Source organism: Leptodactylus fuscus, chromosome 1, assembly GCF_031893055.1.
Source record: "Leptodactylus fuscus isolate aLepFus1 chromosome 1, aLepFus1.hap2, whole genome shotgun sequence".
NCBI classification, from domain to species: domain Eukaryota; kingdom Metazoa; phylum Chordata; class Amphibia; order Anura; family Leptodactylidae; genus Leptodactylus; species Leptodactylus fuscus.
The window spans coordinates 15,195,912-15,216,355 of NC_134265.1; the positions used below are offsets into that span (position 1 = coordinate 15,195,912).

General features: G+C 47.5%; 2 protein-coding genes across 3 annotated transcripts in view; one reads left to right on the plus strand and one right to left on the minus strand.

Moving 5' to 3' along the window:
• LOC142189591 (uncharacterized) overlaps positions 1-20,444 on the minus strand; it is a 308,382-nt gene that overhangs the window by 265,991 nt on the left and 21,947 nt on the right. The window lies entirely within an intron of this gene.
• LOC142189718 (uncharacterized) overlaps positions 3,619-20,444 on the plus strand; it is a 239,155-nt gene continuing 222,329 nt past the window's right edge. For both annotated transcript variants that reach the window (XM_075262248.1, XM_075262249.1), the window contains exons 1-4: positions 3,619-3,682; positions 7,034-7,179; positions 7,308-7,644; positions 7,728-7,865. In XM_075262248.1, the coding sequence (XP_075118349.1) occupies positions 7,102-7,179; positions 7,308-7,644; positions 7,728-7,865 (553 nt within the window). In that variant the 5' untranslated portion in view covers positions 3,619-3,682; positions 7,034-7,101. The remainder of the gene's footprint in view (positions 3,683-7,033; positions 7,180-7,307; positions 7,645-7,727; positions 7,866-20,444) is intronic.

Below are 20,444 nucleotides of genomic sequence, written 5' to 3' on the forward strand. Positions count from 1 at the left end.
AGGTAATGGAGGGGGTGTATATCTCGCACAGACTACTCAGGTGGGTGAGATGAGAAAACTCCAGGAATGTTTGTTCTCAGCAGACAACTTTCGTCTGCTGAACATTTTGGTAAATGCTCAGTACTGGGCTGGATTTTTAGGAATGGCAGGTAGGTTGGTAGTGGGACCTGTCATTCCACCTCCTTCCAGTCCAGACTTTGGGGATGTTCCGGCAGCGACTCAGCTGCAGAGAGTCTCCTCGTCAAGGAGGCTTAAGAAGCTCCAGCAGCAACACTTGGGCGGAGCTTGGCTGGAGAGCTGACAGAGAGGTCATATTTTTGGAGCTGTGTCCTGAATGATTCTACTGGCGTTTTGGATTCCTGTTCTTCTAGGTGAGGTAACCTATTCTATGTTTAGTTAGCGCCTAGCCGGGCAGGGGGTTATTTTTGTATTGTTCCCTTTTGTTGCTGCACTAACTTTTTGAGTGAAAATAATCTCTACCTTTGTTTTTGGACTAAAGAAACTGGACTTGTGTGTCTATGCCCCCCCACCACCACCTAGCAACCCCAGACCCTGACAGTACTTACACATATACCCATCTATTCACACCCAAACATTCATATACAACTTATACACACCCCTGTCTACACACATACAGGACTCACACAGTATATAAGACATATAATGTAAACACATATACACATCTATACATATTTTACCCAAAAATATAAAAAATATAATTACATGAGGCTGAATGGCTGGGTGCCCAGGGCATGGAGGAAATTTCTGTGCAGCTCTGTCTGGCCATGAAGAGAGCAGCTACATAAAACAGAACGTCTCCCCTCACACTCCAATGCTGGAGGAAGCTGCTATGTGCGTGGAAACTTTTACAAGAATCGGCAGCCCAATCTGCATATGCAGATGAGTTCTCTGCTGCCAATCTTGTCCTTATGGTAGGGAAAGTATGGGGCCCCTGAGGGTGTAGGGGCCCTGGGCAATTGCCCCCCTCCCTTGGGGCCTGTTACTGCCTGGAGTAACTGCAGTTGGTAACGGCCTATTAAGGAAAATAAACGCAGGTGTAGCGGCTGTCGCCGAGCCCCTAATTAAACTGTGGGTGCACCAGGAGGGGGGTTATTGTGGGGTGAGCACAGAGAGAAATGGTTTGGAATGGGCAGAATCAATTTAGAAGTGGGAAGAGCTAAACTTGCCGGGGTGCACTAGGCGTGCCACTGATTTTTTCCCTGTTTCTGCCCTTTGTAAATTGGGAGGGATGGAATTTCCGTATAGAGATATCAGTGCGTTACTATGTGCAGGAGTGGTGCTGTATCTAAGAATTCTCAGGCACTGTCTTATCTTATAGTATACAATAAGGTCCTGACAGTGGGGGAGATCCTGAGGAATTATTGTAGCCAAGGCAGACATCCATAAATCTGTATTTCCTGTATGAGCTTCCATAATGTCTCTTATCTTGAGGCCACACTCAGTCCCTGCAGGTCAGTAGCTCACTGGCAGCCTCCTCTCCTCCCCTCTCTCCCCCCTCTGTGTCCCCCTCTCTCTCCTCCGTGTCCCCCTCTCTCTCCTCCATGTCCTCTCTCTCTCTCCTCCATGTCCCCCTCTCTCTCCTCCATGTCCCCCTCTCTCTCTCCTCCATGTCCCCCCTCTCTCCCCCCTCTGTGTCCCCCTCTCTCTCCTCCATGTCCTCTCTCTCTCTCCTCCATGTCCCCCTCTCTCTCTCCTCCATGTCCCCCCTCTCTCCCCCCTCTGTGTCCCCCTCTCTCTCCTCCGTGTCCCCCTCTCTCTCCTCCATGTCCTCTCTCTCTCTCCTCCATGTCCCCCTCTCTCTCTCCTCCATGTCCCCCCTCTCTCCCCCCTCTGTGTCCCCCTCTCTCTCCTCCATGTCCTCTCTCTCTCTCCTCCGTGTCCCCCTCTCTCTCCTCCGTGTCCCCCTCTCTCTCCTCCGTGTCCCCCTCTCTCTCCTCCGTGTCCCCCTCTCTCTCCTCCGTGTCCTCCTCTCTCTCCTCCGTGTCCTCCTCTCTCCCCCCTCTGTGTCCTCTCTCTCTCTCCTCCATGTCCTCTCTCTCTCTCCTCCATGTCCTCTCTCTCCTCCGTGTCCCCCTCTCTCTCCTCCATGTCCCCTCTCTCTCCTCCGTGTCCTCCCCTCTCTCCCCCCTCTGTGTCCCCCTCTCTCTCCTCCATGTCCTCTCTCTCCTCCGTGTCCCCCTCTCTCTCCTCCATGTCCTCCTCTCTCTCCTCCATGTCCTCCTCTCTCTCCTCCGTGTCCCCCTCTCTCTCCTCCATGTCCCCTCTCTCTCCTCCATGTCCCCTCTCTCTCCTCCGTGTCCCCCTCTCTCTCCTCCATGTCCCTCTCTCTCCTCCGTGTCCTCCTCTCTCTCCTCCGTGTCCCCCTCTCTCTCCTCCATGTCCTCTCTCTCCTCCATGTCCTCTCTCTCTCTCCTCCGTGTCCCCCTCTCTCTCCTCCGTGTCCCCCTCTCTCCTCCGTGTCCTCCTCTCTCTCCTCCGTGTCCCCCTCTCTCTCCTCCGTGTCCCTCTCTCTCCTCCGTGTCCTCCTCTCTCCTCCGTGTCCCCCCCTCTCCTCCGTGTCCCCCCCTCTCTCCTCCGTGTCCCCCTCTCTCTCCTCCGTGTCCTCCTCTCTCTCCTCCATGTCCCTCTCTCTCCTCCATGTCCCTCTCTCTCCTCCATGTCCCCCTCCCTCTCCTCCATGTCCCCCTCTCTCTCCTCCGTGTCCCCCTCTCTCTCCTCCGTGTCCCCCTCTCTCTCCTCCGTGTCCCCCCCTCTCTCCTCCGTGTCCCCCTCTCTCTCCTCCGTGTCCCCCTCTCTCCTCCGTGTCCCCCTCTCTCTCCTCCATGTCCCTCTCTCTCCTCCGTGTCCCCCTCTCTCCTCCGTGTCCTCCTCTCTCTCCTCCGTGTCCCCCTCTCTCTCCTCCATGTCCCTCTCTCTCCTCCGTGTCCCCCTCTCTCCTCCGTGTCCTCCTCTCTCCTCCGTGTCCTCCTCTCTCCTCCGTGTCCTCCTCTCTCCTCCGTGTCCTCCCCTCTCTCCTCCGTGTCCTCCCCTCTCTCCTCCGTGTCCCCCTCTCTCCTCCGTGTCCCTCTCTCTCCTCCGTGTCCCCCCTCTCTCTCCTCCATGTCCCCCGATCTCTCACACACCTCTCTCCTCCGTGTCCCCCTCTCTCCCCTCCGTGTCCCCCCCCTCTCTCCCCTCCGTGTCCCCCCCTCTCTCTCCTCCGTGTCTCCCCCTCTCTCCTCCGTGTCCCCCTCTCTCTCCTCCGTGTCCCCCTCTCTCTACCCTCCATGTCCCCCTCTCTCCTCCGTGTCCCCCTCTCTCTCCTCCGTGTCCCCCTCTCTCTCCTCCGTGTCCCCCTCTCTCTACCCTCCATGTCCCCCTCTCTCCTCCGTGTCCCCCTCTCTCTCCTCCGTGTCCCCCTCTCTCTCCTCCGTGTCTTCCTTTCTCCTCTCATTACATTCCACCATTATCACCTCACACAACCTCGTCTATAGCTCCGCCCACACAGGAGTCTGGTCACATGATCATGACGTCATCGCAGGTCCTTTAGTCCAGCGAGCTATGTAAGCTCCGCCCCTTCCTGTCTGGTCATGTGACCTCCTCCGGGTTCTCTCTGGACGGGAAGCGGCTACAGTGCGATAGTTTACATGTCTGTATTGTGCTGAAGAGAGAAGAACCGGAGGTGCAGGGGAGGGGCTTACATGGGGCTGTATGTGAGGAGGGGAAGGGGCTTACATGGGAGTGTATGTGAGGAGGGGGAGGGAGTGATGTAGTTACATGGGACTGTATGTGAGGAGGGGGAGGGAGGGATGTAGTTACATGGGACTGTATGTGAGGAGGGGGAGGGAGGGATGTAGTTACATGGGACTGTATGTGAGGAGGGGGAGGGAGTGATGTATTTACATGGGACTGTATGTGAGGAGGGGGAGGGAGGGATGTAGTTACATGGGACTGTATGTGAGGAGGGGAGGGAGTGATGTAGTTACATGGGACTGTATGTGAGGAGGGGAGAGTGATGTATTTACATGGCACTGTATGTGAGAAGGGGGAGGGAGTGATGTAGTTACATGGGACTGTATGTGAGGAGGGGGAGGGAGTGATGTAGTTACATGGAACTGTATGTGAGGAGGGGGAGGGAGGGATGTAGTTACATGGGACTGTATGTGAGGAGGGGGAGAGAGTGATGTATTTACATGGCACTGTATGTGAGGAGGGGGAGGGAGGGATGTATTTACATGGGACTGTATGTGAGGAGGGGGGAGGGAGTGATGTAGTTACATGGGACTGTATGTGAGGAGGAGGAGGGAGTGATGTAGTTACATGGGACTGTATGTGAGGAGGGGGAGAGAGTGATGTATTTACATGGCACTGTATGTGAGGAGGGGGAGGGAGGGATGTATTTACATGGGACTGTATGTGAGGAGGGGGGAGGGAGGGATGTATTTACATGGGACTGTATGTGAGGAGGGGGAGGGAGTGATGTAGTTACATGGGACTGTATGTGAGGAGGGGGAGAGAGTGATGTATTTACATGGCACTGTATGTGAGGAGGGGGAGGGAGGGATGTATTTACATGGCACTGTATGTGAGGAGGGGGAGGGAGTGATGTAGTTACATGGGACTGTATGTGAGGAGGGGGGAGGGAGTGATGTATTTACATGGGACTGTATGTGAGGAGGGGGAGGGAGGGATGTATTTACATGGGACTGTATGTGTGGAGGGGGAGGGAGTGATGTATTTACATGGGACTGTATGTGAGGAGGGGGAGGGAGGGATGTATTTACATGGGACTGTATGTGGGGAGGGAGTGATGTATTTACATGGGACTGTATATTTACATGTTTGTTTCCCCTTCCCTACATTTGATGTATACTTACCTGAGTCCGCTCCATATATGTCCAGTACCAGCTGTATATCCATTAATCGTCCATCGTGACGGCCCCATCTGACCGGTTACACATCAGGAGGGATGTGTAACTGATCTTTTTCCTTCTATTCCCCATCCCCCCATGTACAATACTGGGGTTCCCTTTAACCACTTCAGTACCCAACCATTTTGTGGTCCAGGACCAGACACATTTTCGGGTTTTTTTGTATGTGCGGTTTTGAGGGCTGTAACATTTTTCTCGTATGTCTCATTCAACTAATTTTTGCGTCTTTTTTGGGGACACATAAAGCTTTATTTTTATGTTGTTTTTATTTTTGAATGTGTTAAAAAAAATTTATAACCGGGAAAATATAAACAAAATAGGAGGGAAATTGTGTCTGGTTTTCAATTTATTGTTATTTTTTTTTATTTAATAACACAAAGTGCTACTGAAAAACTTTATAATATAGTTTTTCCTCTCCATTACGGTAATTTTTATTTTGTATGGTGTTGTTGGGGGTGGGGCTATAACCTTTAATAACAGCGTTTTATTAGCATATTATTTTATTTATTTATTTTTAATTATTTTTTTATTTTTTTTTACTTTTTTATTTTATTGTGTCCCCATAAGGTCATAAGAGACCTTTGGGGACATCTGATCACTTTTTTTTGTTAGGGAGGCTGATTTCTCCTATAACTGGGGCTGGTACATTTAGCCTCAGTTGCAGGAAGAATCCAGCCTCCTGCACGCAGCTATACATGGTATACAGAGCTGATCTGGGTCCTGCAGCTCTTGTAAGACACTGAGCCCGCCGGATCACGTGACCGCCGGGTCAGAGGGCGGCCGCATCATGGCGGCGCCCATAGCCATGTATACAGCGATCATTGAGTGCTGTATACACAGCGATCGAGATAGCAGAGAAGAGAATAAACCTTCCCTGTCTTCTCTCTGGGAGCTCCGGCTGAAGTTACAGCCGGCTCCCAGCTTCAGCAGCTGCGCGATCTCCATGCAGCTGCTGTGTTCTGATTGGATGTACCGATACGTCCTGTCAGAACTAGGCAACCACTTCCCGGACGTATATAGTCTATGGGCGGTCCAGAAGTGGTTAATGAATAGAAGCTGCAGTAGTCTCGCAGTATTACTATACTGTATACAGTTGTCAGCTGATCGGTGGACCTGCAGTAATGGAGTGGCAGGTCATAGGTGGGTGCTGTTTTCTTATGCTTGAGCCCAATATTTTGCTACTACTTAGGGGTTCTCCTGGGTGGATTTCAGCACTTACTTCCCCTGGCTTTTATGTCAGATGAACCAGGGGACTCTCAGCTGGTTCCAATACCGGGTTATATGATTGGATCCAGCACTTGCTCTCTCTGCTCTGCTGTGTTGATGTCTAGTTATCTAGGGGGCTGAATGAGAACATATAAAGGGCAACTTGGGGGCTGGATGCTTTTCCATTCTTGAAACCTGAGCCCAGAAAATCCTGGTTGACATCAGTGGGAGCTGAGACACAGTAACAGTGCCTGGCCACTACAAAGGGTTCAGAACCAAGTAGTTCAGACTCTGTGCACTGTATAGTACGGGGATCTAATAAATCCAAAGATACATCATTATAAAAGAAAAAATCATAATAAACGTTCTAAAGGAAACTTCTTAGAAACCCCTTTAAGGGTATGTTCACAAGGAGTTTTTTGCAGGCGGATTTTGACACGGATTCCGCCTCAAAATCCGCCTGCAAAAACCGCTTCTTATTCATTTCAATGGTAGTCACTCTCTTTTTTTTTTTTTTCCCACGAGCATTTTTATTTTTTTCACTGCATCAGCATCCTGCTAGCCACCCAGAATAGTAACATGGCGGAAAAGGTTTCAGCCACGTGAACATTCCCTTACTTTACTCCGAACTATTGGGTACTTTACTTTGACCCCCAAAATGTTTCGCCATGACTTTGGTTTTTAAAGACTCACTCAAAACACCTGTCATGTCCAACCAACTAATGTAGCGGTGATTCCAGTCTGTACATCATATAACCAGTGACCAACTATTCACCTCATGTCCAATGTCTACAAAGAGACCAAACATCATCTACACCCAAATATCTCATCACTATCACATTGTTATCTCCAGTTATTGTATTTTATTTCCATTGTCTCATCTTCTCTCCATTCAGGTTCCTACAATATAGAATCCTCTCAGTATCTTCTATAGAAGAAAATATTCCTGATTGTCCCATCAAGGATGGAAAGACACAGGAACAAGATGGCGGAAAGTCTATTAAATCTCACCCTAGAGATCATCTACCAGCTTACTGGAGAGGTGAGAGATTCTGATGATGTCATCATTACATCATTCTTATCTATAGTAATAACAGATGATAGGACTGGAGAGGTGATGGACTCTGGACATGTATGGAGTGAGATTTATTAATGTGTCTCCATATCTAGGATTGCACAGTAGTGAAGAAGACATTGGGGAGCCCCCTAACAGATCCTCAACCTCACCCTGTGATACAGGAGAAGATCAATGAACAGAAGATCCTAGAACTCACCTACAAGATGCTGGAGCTGCTGACTGGAGAGGTGACACTGCTGGGAATGCTGGGACATTATACAGTAACTGGAGGGGTCGGGGTGATGACTGTATCATTGTGTTGTCAGGTTCCTATAAGGTGTCAGGATGTCGCTGTCTATTTCTCCATGGAGGAGTGGGAGTATTTAGAAGGACACAAGGATCTGTACAGGGAGGTCAAGATGGAGGACCACCAGCCCCTCACATCAGCAGGTAATAGACATGACTATATACACATGGACTTCCATTATTTGTATGTACAGAATGAATTCAGTCCCTGTCTGTGTTTCCTACAGGTAGATCCAGTAAGAGGACAACCCCGGAGAGATGTCCCAGTCCTCTTCTTCCACAGGATGATAAGATAGATGGAGATATTCCCTATGATCTGTACAAGGAGGTCAAGATGGAGGATGACCAGCCCCTCACACCACCAGGTAATAGACATGAATATATATACATGGACTTTCATTATTTGTTTGTTTTTTTTAATTCGTTTTATTGAAAATTATATAACAGTACAATAATACAGTCAGGAAAATTACACTTGCAAAGAGCACATAAAGTACAAAGAAAATACACAGAGAACAAAGCATATTAGCATCTACAGTAGTACAACATACCGCCATAAGAGGCCGTGGACATCCCCAGCAGACATCATTTCTCAGGATCCGAAAGCGTCCAGCGCCGATCTTAATGAGGGAGCAGAGTATTGGGTTGCGGGGGAATCACGCCACGATCCCCATACCTTATAAAATTTCTGGGGGCAGACCCTCCCCTGTTATATATTTTGGTTAAATGGAAGGACTGATTTAATCAACTTCTGCCACTGGGATATCAGCGGAGATTTCAGGGCCATCCATTGCAGTGCGATTGCCTTCCTGGTTTAAAATAAACATTCCCGGAGAAAAATCCGAACATGATGCTGCCACAATTCCTCCTCCAGCACGCCAGAAAGACATACTTCGAGAGAAAAAGGGCCAGGCTGAGCTAAGACATTCACCAAAAGGTCCACAGCCCCCCCTCCAAAAGTTCTGCACAATTGGACAATCCCACACCATGTGCCAAAAATCCGCTCGAGGACAGGGGCACCTAAGGCAGTTCAGACCTGACTAACGACCCATCTTATGGAGACTGGCCGGGGTCAAAAAGCACTAATGTAGAATAAAGATTTGAATGAACTTATTATTGTCCAAAGTGAGGATCAAAGTGATCAGTGAGGAAAGGGCTTGTCGTATTTGAAGAAATCTAAAAAACTGATGACAAGGTATCTCAGGTGAGGCAGTCAAGGAGATCAGCAAGGGAGACCACACCATACCGCGACCAGGATTGAGCCCCGGGTAACCCAAAAGCGCAGGCAAGCCAGGATTATCCTATAAGGGGGTTGTTACTGGGGTATCAGAGTAGGAGGATACCTTCTGAGCCTGCCGCCAAACCTGCCCCGCTAAGATATGAATGGGCAAGAGCCTGCCCCTAAACAGCTGAGGTTGTTCCAACATTGGCCACAGAGTATGCAGATCCAGGTGGTGAGCCAGATGCGCCTCAGGTTCGCGGAGATGATCTGAGGAGAGCCAAGGCCTTAATAAGCGGAGCTGGCCCGCTATATAATAAAGGAACAGGTCGGGGAGCTAAGCACCGCCAAGCTGCTTTGGTTTTTGCAGAGCAAATAACTTCAACTTGGTTCTGGAGTGGCCCCAAATGAAGTAGATCATCAGGGAGTCCATGTGTTTAAAGAATCGGAGAGGCGAGGGCACAGCTGAGTGACTCAAAGCATATAGGCATTTGGGTAAAACAATCATCTTTATCAGGTTAATCCTGCCTGCTACCGATAAGGGCCATGCAGCCCAGGTCTGAAATTTAGTCTTAAAATGTGAGATAAGGGGGAAAATATTCTGATCTAGGAATCTCTTGTGATCTTTGGAAATACAATACCAAGATATTTACAGGCCGAAACCACTGACAACCCACACATCACATTCCCCTCCACCGCAGCCGATGTCCGGCTGATGTGCATGTAAGAGGATTTGGCCCAGTTCGTTCGCAGGCCCGAGTAGTTGCCAAATTTAACTATCAACGCCATGGCTCGGGGTAATGATACAGAGGGATTAGTCATAAACAGGAGAAGATCAATGGCATAAAGCGCGGTTCTCTCCTCCCAGGAACCAATGGTTAGACCTGTATAATCAGGGTCTTGTCGTAGTAGTATAGCTAGGAGCTCTACAGCCTGAGCAAACAGTAGTGGTGAGAGTGGGCAGCCCTGCCACGTGCCCTTACCCAATTAAAAATACGGAGACAGCGAGCCATTAATTGACAGCGCTGCTCAGGGGAATTATACAAAAGGGAAATCCAAGTAATGAAGCCATCTCCGAAACCAAACCTGTGTAAGGACTGCAAGAGGAAAGGCCATTCAACAGAGTCAAAGGCCTTGGTCGCGTCCAAGAAGGTCATCGCCCAATCCTCTGAAGAAGATACACCTATCTGAGGCACCACCTGGACGCGCCTGAGATTGTCCGAAGTAGATTTATCCGACATGAAACCCGTCTGATCAGGATGAACCAAATCCAAAACTACAGAATTAAGCCTATTTGCCAACATTTTGGTTAAAAGTTTATAATCTATATTCAACAGTGATATAGGCCTATACGAGTCACAGTCCAGCGGGTCCTTATCTGGCTTAAGCAACAGGATGATAGTAGCATCATAGAAGGACGCCGGGAGACTACGGCCCGCAAAGGCAGATTTATAGCAGTCCAACAATACAGGGAGAAGAATATCCTTATTTTGGGCATAAATCTCAACAGGGATACAGTCGGGGCCTGGGGATTTCTCCCTTGACATATCAGACAATGTCTAAAAAAAAGCACGCTGGTCATCCGTCAAAGTGGGAAAGGGGATGGACCCGAGGTATGCAGCCAGCTCTGGATCACCAAGCCCGAGTTTGGAGAGATACAAATCACTATAGTACTGAAAAAATCTGGTTCTAATATCTAAACTGTGAGACAGGGTCTCGCCCGTCGCCGAGTGCACCCAAAGAATAGCGGGAGAGGCTGTCTTCTGATGTACCAGATGGGCCAACAGACTGCTCGACTGATTGCCAAGTTTGTAGAATTTTTGTTTACTAAAAAATAGGGATCTGCGAGCCTTATTATGTAACGCATGCAAGTATTGCCCAGCCACTGGGATCTAGCCTCGTCAATTGAATTAGCTACATAAGCCGCCTCGAGAGACATACATTGATCAACCAGGGTATTTTCTAGCAAAGAGGACTCCCGTTTTATAAAGGAAATAGAGGATTTTATACAGCCTTTGAGATATGCTTTAGTGGTTTCCCACAAAAGGGACGGGGAGGTTTTAGGGGAGTTAACTGCAAGAAACACCTGAAGTTGGTCCGGTATCTTATCATTCAGCAAAGACTGCCATGGGCAGATAGGATGTTGACTGCAACAGGGAACAAGCCTTTACATTCCCAAAGGCATAGTCTATATGGGACAGGGCATGCCTATGAGCAGAGTAGCAAGAAAATACACGGCCATCTGGGAATGGAATCCTCCACAAGGTCTGCCATCCCAGCTCCTGGATCAGCTTAGCCATGGAGGTGGGACGAGAGGAGGGGAAGGATCCGACCCAGCCATAAATCGGTCTAAAGCATTATTAATTATTATTAGCATTATTATTTAATACCTTATTAAAGTTCCCCAAGCAAAGCACTACCGCACCAGGGAACTTAGACACAAACTGCGCCGCTCCTTGGAGCAAAGACAAGTCAGAGGCAGGAGGCAGATATACCCCAGGATTACACATAAAGTCGAGTCAATCCAAGCTTGGACAAACACATATCGTCTCTCAGGATCCCTCCCTACCAAATCCCGTTCCCATCGAAGTCTACGATGTACCAAAATGGACACTCCTCTAGAGAATGTAGTATGCATGGAGTGAGCAGCCCATTGGACCCACTGCTTCTGAAGCCATTTAGAATCATCCGGCACCAAGTGAGTTTCCTGAAGACTTACAATATGGGGATCAGCTCTCCTGATCTGAGAGAAAATAACACAGCGTTTGCAAGGACTACCCATACCCCTCACATTCCATGAAAAAACACTAAGTGACGCCATAGCACCTTGTAACTCTATGTATGATGGCCCGAGGCCTCACACCCGGTAGAACCAGCTGGTGTGAGATGCATCTGAACCCAACACATAGCAGCAAGTGGCAAACCAAAAATCGGGTATAAACATATACATAGATATAACAGAACAATGCGCCCACTGGAGGCGCTAGGAGATTGTCAAACATTAGAAAAACACTGGTCATACCAGCAACCGTGGTTACAAATAATGGGGAAGAAGTGCACCCAGAGTAGATGGTGTACGGGACACTATCTTAAAGGAACAAGACAGTATTAAGCTAAATAAGGTACATGTAACAAAGCCAAGATGAGGAAAACACAATAATTGTTTGAACACTCCGGGCCCCCGGGTGAACCAGAGCAATATAACATCCATCTTAATAATATAATAACGTCAAATATACTGTATAAGTCCGTGTATACAGTCCCGCAGGACCTCTCGCCACTAGGCACAAAGTCCATGCCGTGGAAATCGGTGCAGCAGGGATAGCCAGTCCTCCGCATCCTTGGGAGAAGTGAAGAAAATAAACCGGTCCCCATGAACTACCCAGAGCCTTGCAGGATAAACCATGGAGTACTGTATAGCTTTCTCACACAGTTTCCTCTTAATGGCCACAAAGAATGCTGTAGTTTTCTGAAGGGCAGCTGAAAAATCCGGAAAAATCGCCACCGCAGCTCCATTACATGTAATCTCTCCAACTTGGCGTGCGGTCCACAGAGCAGTATCACGATCAGTGCTGTTAATTAGACGAGTCAGTAAGGGGCGAGGAGATGCATCTTGAGGAGGAGGCCTGGCCGGGACTCTATGGGGCCCGTTCAACAGCAGATAATGGGCAACCGGCAAGGTATCGCTCAGCCGCTTTTCCACAAAGGAGCAAGGATCAACTCCCTCTGCCTGCCCCCAAGACCCAAGATTCGCAAGTTATTCCGGCATAGCCTATTCTCCAGATCATCGGCTGTCTGTGTGCAAAGGTTTGTTGCCCACTCTAGTTCCTGAATTTTAGCAGGAAGGGGTTGAACAGAATGTTCCACCTGAGAAACACAGTCTTCCACTTCACTCACCCTGCCCTGCAAAGTTTGAAAGTCCTGGCGAAGCAGGCCTAGGTCAATCTTGACTTCCTCAATTTTGCCAGTCAAAGAGGAGGTGCCGGCCTGGATTGCCTCCAACAGTTGCACAGTCACCTGTTTCAGCGTGGGTTCAGCATCCTCCACAGATAGGTCAGGAAGGGAGGCCACAGGTGAGGTGGGGGAAGGATGGGGTGCGGATCTAGCAAACCCCTGTAGACTTTCAAAAGTAGAAGCCAACTGTGAGCAACTCATTTTGGAGGGTTTGCGACAACTCTTCCTGCGTTCCGCAAGAGTGGGTATGATGACGGATAAGGGGACACAAGCTCACTGAGGCAAGCAACAACAGTCCCAAGATGACAAATGGATGTCTCATTGCGGGCACCGTATATACGGAAATACAAAAGTCCACTGTATGTAGGTAGAATGCCAGGAGGAGGAATAGGAGGGACACCAGATCTGCTGTGCAGGAGAGTCCACAATGAGGTTGCATGTACTGTGCAGGAGACAGCAGTAACTGTAATCCACGCAGGAGAGGGCAGAGGAAGGTCAGAAACAATCAGGAGACCTGGGGATCTCAGGCTCACCTTCCAGCTCCCTGTAATGGAGGCACCAGTCCACCGACGATCCAGCAGCAGCGCTGCGGTCCCAGCTAGAGGGCTACAGTTCAGCAGCAGGGCAGGATTAGGAGCAGATTTCAGTGAAGTCCCAGACAGCCGCACAGCACCCACCGTCGTTCAGAGACGTAGGGGAGCAGGAGGATGGCTGCTGGCCGCGGCAATAGAGGTAAGCTGCACCGCCGCCGGGACCGCAGGACGCCTGAAGCAACGCGGTGAAGGGTCCGCAGTGCGGAGGACACTGACAGGGATGCGTCACTGGAGGGTAGGCCCGGGGTGCCAGGTATCAGGATGGGTGCAGGATTAATTAGATTGCTCAGGACGGAGCTCCGCTACATGTGACAGTCCATGTTAGGTGCTAGCCACAACCCGACTTCCATTATTTGTATGTTCAGAATGAATTCACTCCCTGTCTGTGTTTCCTACAGGTAGATCAAGTAAGAGGACAACACCGGAGAGATGTCCCAGTCCTCTTCTTCCACAGGATGATCAGGTAGATGGAGATGTTCCCTATGATCAGTACAAGGAGATCAAGATGGAGGACCACCAGCCACTCACACCACCAGGTACTAGACATGACTATATACACTTGGACTTCCATTATTTGTATGTTCAGAATGAATTCAGTCGCTGTCTGTGTTTCCTACAGGTAGATCCGGTAAGAGGACAACACCGGAGAGATGTCCCAGTCCTCTTCTTCCACAGGATGATCAGGTAGATGGAGATATTCCCTATGATGTGTAGACGGGCTGTGACGTCCTTGTGGTCAGTCTTGTTGTATCCACCAGTATTAGATGTTTATACTTGTGTAATGAGAGATGGAGATGGAGGATAAAGCTGACCATAGACATTACATGTCTGGATCTTCGTACATTTTTCAGTAGTCACCATGCTATACCTATGCCCAGCTTCTAAGTGTTTGGCAGATAAATCCTGATATTATTTTTTTTTTTTTTCAATATTTATTTTACAGATTTTCCATCAGAATAAAGATCTGAACAATGTGTTGGCCGTAACAATAAAAGAAGAGCCCTCTGTGAGAGGAGATGAGGAGCGTGAGGAGGACATTCCTACAGCTAGCCACTTAGGTGAGTAGTCGCCACTGAATAAAGCACAGAAGATTCAGAGGTTTTACTCATTCACTGACTGCAACATTTTTAGTGGTGAGTGATTGGTGGTGGTCCAACACCCTAACACCCTGCTGATCAGCACCGAGCGATCAGGTAAATGAAGTAGGATCCCATGACAGAAGACAGCAACGAACATTCGCAATGGTAGTGTAAACTAAGCCTAAAAAAAGTTTTAAAAAGTATATATACTCGAGTTTAAGCCGACTTTTTCAGCACAGTTTTTATGCTGAAAAAGCCCCCCTCGACTTATAGTGGAGTCGGTTCTCCGGTCTCTGTGGGTCAGAGTAATGATGCACTAGCATGTCATCTGAGGGGATGGGGGGCGGCGGCGGCATTGTTACTGACCTAAGCCAGCCCAAGACAGGCGTTTTTTTTAAAAAAAAACAAAAACAAGCTGCATGTGACCTGTCCACCCACTTGGAATTCAGCCTGACTACAGCCAAGCTGAATATAGGGTATCTGCAGTGTCCCTATTAATGTCTTCCCAGCATCCGCCGTACTAGTACGGCGTCTGCTGGGTGTTTAACTATGGCTGCCCGGTGTTTGCTGTTTTATGTGCTGTTTTATGTGCTAATGCCCGTAGTCAGTGACCGATCGCAGGCATTAACCCCTCTTTCACCTCAGTCAAAGCTGACTTGGGCGCCATTTTCCGGAGCAAGCTTCGGAGCCTGTGTCCGTTTTTATGGCAGCCGGGAGCCTTGTGTTAACGCTCTCCAGCCTGTCATTCTATACTTTCTATTGCAGGCCCACATAAACTTGAAGCTGGCCTACTATTACAGTAAATTGACCTGTACCTTAAGAACTATAACTACTGCTTATTTTTGGAGTAGGGCTTATGATATCAAAGTCTTTTTTATTTTTTTTTTATTTTATCCTGATAGAGATGGATCCCAATATTTCTAATCCTGGGCCAAAACAAAAACGCAGGTCATACGAAGCTGGTTTCAAACTTAAGGTTGTGTCAAGAGCAGAAGAAAGCAATAACATTATTGCAAGTCAGGAATTTTGTGTTGCCGAAAAACAAGTGAGGGAGTGGCGGAAAATGAAAGCTGACTTGGAAAAGATTCCAAAGGCCAAAAAAGCTCGCCGTGGTTCAGTGGCTCCATATAAAGCTCTAGAGACTGAATTGCATAAATGGATTATGGAGTGTCATCAAAATGGTTACTATGTGACCCGCATGGGAATTCGCTTACGTGCCCTTCAGCTGGCTAAAGACACATTGAAAGCACCAGGCAGTGAAAATTTTGTTGCGTCAGCAGGATGGTGTTCCCGCTTCCTGAATAGATTTTCCTTATGTTTGGGGCGAAGAACAAAAATTTCACAGAAGTTGCCAACAGACCTTGATGAAAAAGTGATGTCGTTCCATTCATTCATCGTGAAACAACGAAGGATCCATAACTATGACCTGGGAGATATTGGGAATATGAATGAGACACTTATGACCTTTGATCTTCCAAGCGACAGAACTGTGCCAAGTTTGGGAGACCAATCTATTTTACTCAGAACCGCAGGAGATGAAAAAATCTATTTCACAGTCGTTTTGTCATGTTTGGCTAATGGAACCAAGCTGCGGCCTGTCGTTATTTTTAAAAGCAATACCTTGCCTGAAAAGGTCAACTTTCCACCACGGATTACAGTGCGTGCACATACTGATGGTTGGATGGATGAAGAGGGAACAAAAAAATGGCTGGAAGAAATTTGGAATGGGCGACCAGGAGCAGCCTCAAAGAATAAACCATCACTGCTAGTTTGGGATATGTTCAGAGCCCACACATGTGTTGCCACGAAAAAATTGGCAAAGTCTTCTCAAGTTACGTTGGCTGTTATTCCATGTGGGCTTACATCTGGATTGCAGCCTCTAGATGCGTATTTAAATAAACCTTTCAAAGACCGTGTGCGAAAGATGTGGCATGAATGGATGTCATCTGGTCAAGCCCGACTGCCAAAAGTTGAAAATCTGATGCAACCGGACATAGAATTGATAGCAAAGTGGGTTCGTGATGCGTGGGAAGAGATTCCAGAGGACATGGTGCAACGTGCCTTCAAGAAATGTGGCATTAGTAATGCTATGGATGGCAGTGAAGACTGCGCTTTGTATGAGAGCGACAGCAGTGAGGACTGTGAACTCAGTGATGATGACAATGTCTATACTGATGACCTCACACCGGCTAAAGCTGAAGCTCTGTTTGGACAGACAGATAATGCGGAATCCAGTTTTGAAAGCCTTTGACTCTTGTGTTATAGCTTGGTTGTTAACATTGTTTTCGTTAACCCTCTTTTCAACTTACAGAGCTAGTTTGCTAGTTTAGTGGGGGGGGGGGTTGTTTTTTTTTAAATAAATATTCAAAAACATTTAACCTACTGATGTCTCAGTTAATGTAATTTTATTGTTATCTATTTTAATTTTTGAAATTTTCTAGTAGCTGCTGCACTGCACCCCCCCAGGCTTATACTCGAGTCAATAAATTTTTCCAGATTTTTTGTGGTAAAATTAGGGGCCTTGGCTTATATATTCTTTTTTTTTTTTTTTTTTTTTCGATTGTGAGCCCCATAATAGGGATCACAAAGTACATTTTTTTCCCCCCTATGAGTATGTCTTTGTAGAATGGGAGGTAATCCACGCAAACACGGGGAAAACATACAAACTCCTTGCAGATGTTGTTCCTGGCGGAATTCAAACCCAGGACTCCAGCACTGCAAGGCTGCAGTGCTAACCACTGAGCCACCAGGTTGCCCCGCCTCGGCTTATATTCGGGTCGGCTTATACTCGAGTATAAGCCGACATGAAAGGACCAAGTGTTCTCAGTTTCATGGCCTTTCTGCAGTCCAAATCTGATAGACTGCCTACGACCTATTGAAGCCAAAGGAGACATAGTCGCTTCAGTTTTTCGTGTGGATCTTTTGTTAGAACATGTCCTATTTTGATAGGATCCTTTTATGATTCCTCACTGAGCATTACACTAGAAAAGAGTGATGACTGAAACATGTAGGAATGAGTATTCTGGCTTCCATCATTAGCTTCAGTCCCTGTCTGTGTTTCCTACAGGTAGATCCAGTAAGAGGACAACACCGGAGAGATGTCCCAGTCCTCTTCTTCCACAGAATGATCAGGTAGATGGAGATATTCTCTATGATGTATAGATGGGCTGTGAAGTCCTTGTGGTCAGTTTTGTTTCTTACTTTTCCTTTCTTCTGACCTTACAATTTTTATGTCACACTTTTAACTCAGGGTAAAGATGTGAGTGATATTAACGTCATGTTGATAAAAGAAGATCCCTATGTGAGTGGTGATGAGGAGTATGAGAAGGACATCCCTACAGGTAACTGCTCAGGTGAGAAGTCACCACTAAATAAAGCACAGAAGGGTCACTGATTCTCCTCATTCTCTTATTGCTTCAATTTTGTGCTATGCTGACGAGATCTACCAGATCAAAACAGCGCTGTCCATAGCTGGGAATCTGTTCCTTTTGGAATAGAAATACTAGTTTGGCAATAATCCCCGCATTATGTAATTAGGCGCACTAAACGAGTCATGCATGATGTTAAGGGGGCTGCCCCTTGAAGGCATCAAACAGAGGCACTGTTCTCCTAATTACATCCTGGAGAACAGATTTGCATATTTTTTATCAATTTTGTGTAGAATTTTTTTTCAGTTCTTTGTTCCGTTAGATCTTTCATCCATATTTTCCAAAGTTCAACCAAAATACAAAGTAAAGAGAAAACAGATGGAAAATGTAATATGAACAGCGGCTTGGTATGGAATATGAGGAGTTAGCCAGCATCAGTGATGACCATTATATCTACACTCACCGGCCACTTTATTAGGTACACCTGTCCAACTGCTCGTTAACACTTAATTTCTAATCAGCCAATCACATGGCGGCAACTCAGTGCATTTAGGCATGTAGACATGGTCAAGACAATCTCCTGCAGTTCAAACCGAGCATCAGTATGGGGAAGAAAGGTGATTTGAGTGCCTTTGAACGTGGCATGGTTGTTGGTGCCAGAAGGGCTGGTCTGAGTATTTCAGAAACTGCTGATCTACTGGGATTTTCACGCACAACCATCTCTAGGGTTTACAGAGAATGGTCCGAAAAAGAAAAAACATCCAGTGAGCGGCAGTTCTGTGGGCGGAAATGCGTTGTTGATGCCAGAGGTCAGAGGAGAATGGCCAGACTGGTTCGAGCTGATAGAAAGGCAACAGTGACTCAAATAGCCACCCGTTACAACCAAGGTAGCCAGAAGAGCATCTCTGAACGCACAGTACGTCGAACTTTGAGGCAGATGGGCTACAGCAGCAGAAGACCACACCGGGTGCCACTCCTTTCAGCTAAAAACAGGAAACTGAGGCTACAATTTGCACAAGCTCATCGAAATTGGACAATTGAAGATTGGAAAAACGTTGCCTGGTCTGATGAGTCTCGATTTCTGCTGCGACATTCGGATGGTAGGGTCAGAATTTGGCGTCAACAACATGAAAGCATGGATCCATCCTGCCTTGTATCAACGGTTCAGGCTGGTGGTGGTGGTGTCATGGTGTGGGGAATATTTTCTTGGCACTCTTTGGGCCCCTTGGTACCAATTGAGCATCGTTGCAACGCCAAAGCCTACCTGAGTATTGTTGCTGACCATGTCCATCCCTTTATGACCACAATGTACCCAACATCTGATGGCTACTTTCTGCAGGATAATGCGCCATGTCATAAAGCTGGAATCATCTCAGACTGGTTTCTTGAACATGACAATGAGTTCACTGTACTCCAATGGCCTCCACAGTCACCAGATCTCAATCCAATAGAGCATCTTTGGGATGTGGTGGAACGGGAGATTCGCATCATGGATGTGCAGCCGACAAATCTGCGGCAACTGTGTGATGCCATCATGTCAATATGGACCAAAATCTCTGAGGAATGCTTCCAGCACCTTGTTGTATCTATGCCACGAAGAATTGAGGCAGTTCTGAAGGCAAAAGGGGGTCCAACCCGTTACTAGCATGGTGTACCTAATAAAGTGGCCGGTGAGTGTATATATGTGTCTATCTAGTCTTGGGGGTGCTCCAGGGCCGGCAGCACCCAGTTTGCCGGGGGCAACTGCTCAACTGAGAAGGAAAACAAAACAGCCTTGGCCCCCCTTTCTCGCTACTGAGTTTCCACCAATAACCTCTGTCCATGTGTTGGCCGGATTTACTGGCTTGCACTTTATGCCAGGGAGAATGGACTACTAGCAGGATGGCTATCTATACTATTAGAAGTTCCTGCTTCCCAGTGACATACTGTCCTGTACCGATTCTAGTACTGGTTATAGTATAGGAGAGTATGGGACTCATAGTATCGTAGGTAACTATAATGCAGAGCGTCCTTTTCCTGACATAGTGGTCGGGCCACAAAGACAAATGGGTTATGCGTCCCTTGGCATAACCACACAGAGACCCGTTAATAAGTAATCAAACTCCAGGTACAAGTGGCGCACAATGAGCAGGACACAGTTTATTCTGATGCAAGGAGTAGTATTGAGGGGTGGGGAACATTTTTTTTATTAGATGCTGATATGCGAACTTGGTATTCTGGTGACTTTGTTATCATCATGTCGAACATCATGGGGCTGAGTTCCCACTCTACTGGGTGAAGGTGGTTGCTGCTCGAGATCTGCTGTACCATTCAGGACCCCTTTGATTTGCACCGCTGTCAGCTCCGGGTGTGTTGAACTTGCTTTCTTTGGACATCAAAGTGCTTAGGGTTCTCCGTTGTTTGTTCAAATAGAAGACTGTCACAAGATTGTCTGATTGAAGAAGAACCTTGAAACCTTGATGAGCCTGGAAATGTATCGAGGCTAGTTTGATAGACCTGTGTTCTTACTTGTTGGAAGACAATATTTTGTCTACAAGGCTCCAAAGTCTCAGTAGTCATTTCTGGTCTACATGCGTACTCCAGCACCAGGAGGATGCACCTGTAGGGAGGACGGTCTGGAGTTCGAGTTAGATGTTATTCCTGAAGAAGAGTGACATTTAATTCACCACCTGAGATCTCAAATTGCAATACTCAAGATCTGAAGACTTGACACCTATCCCATTTGTAGCTG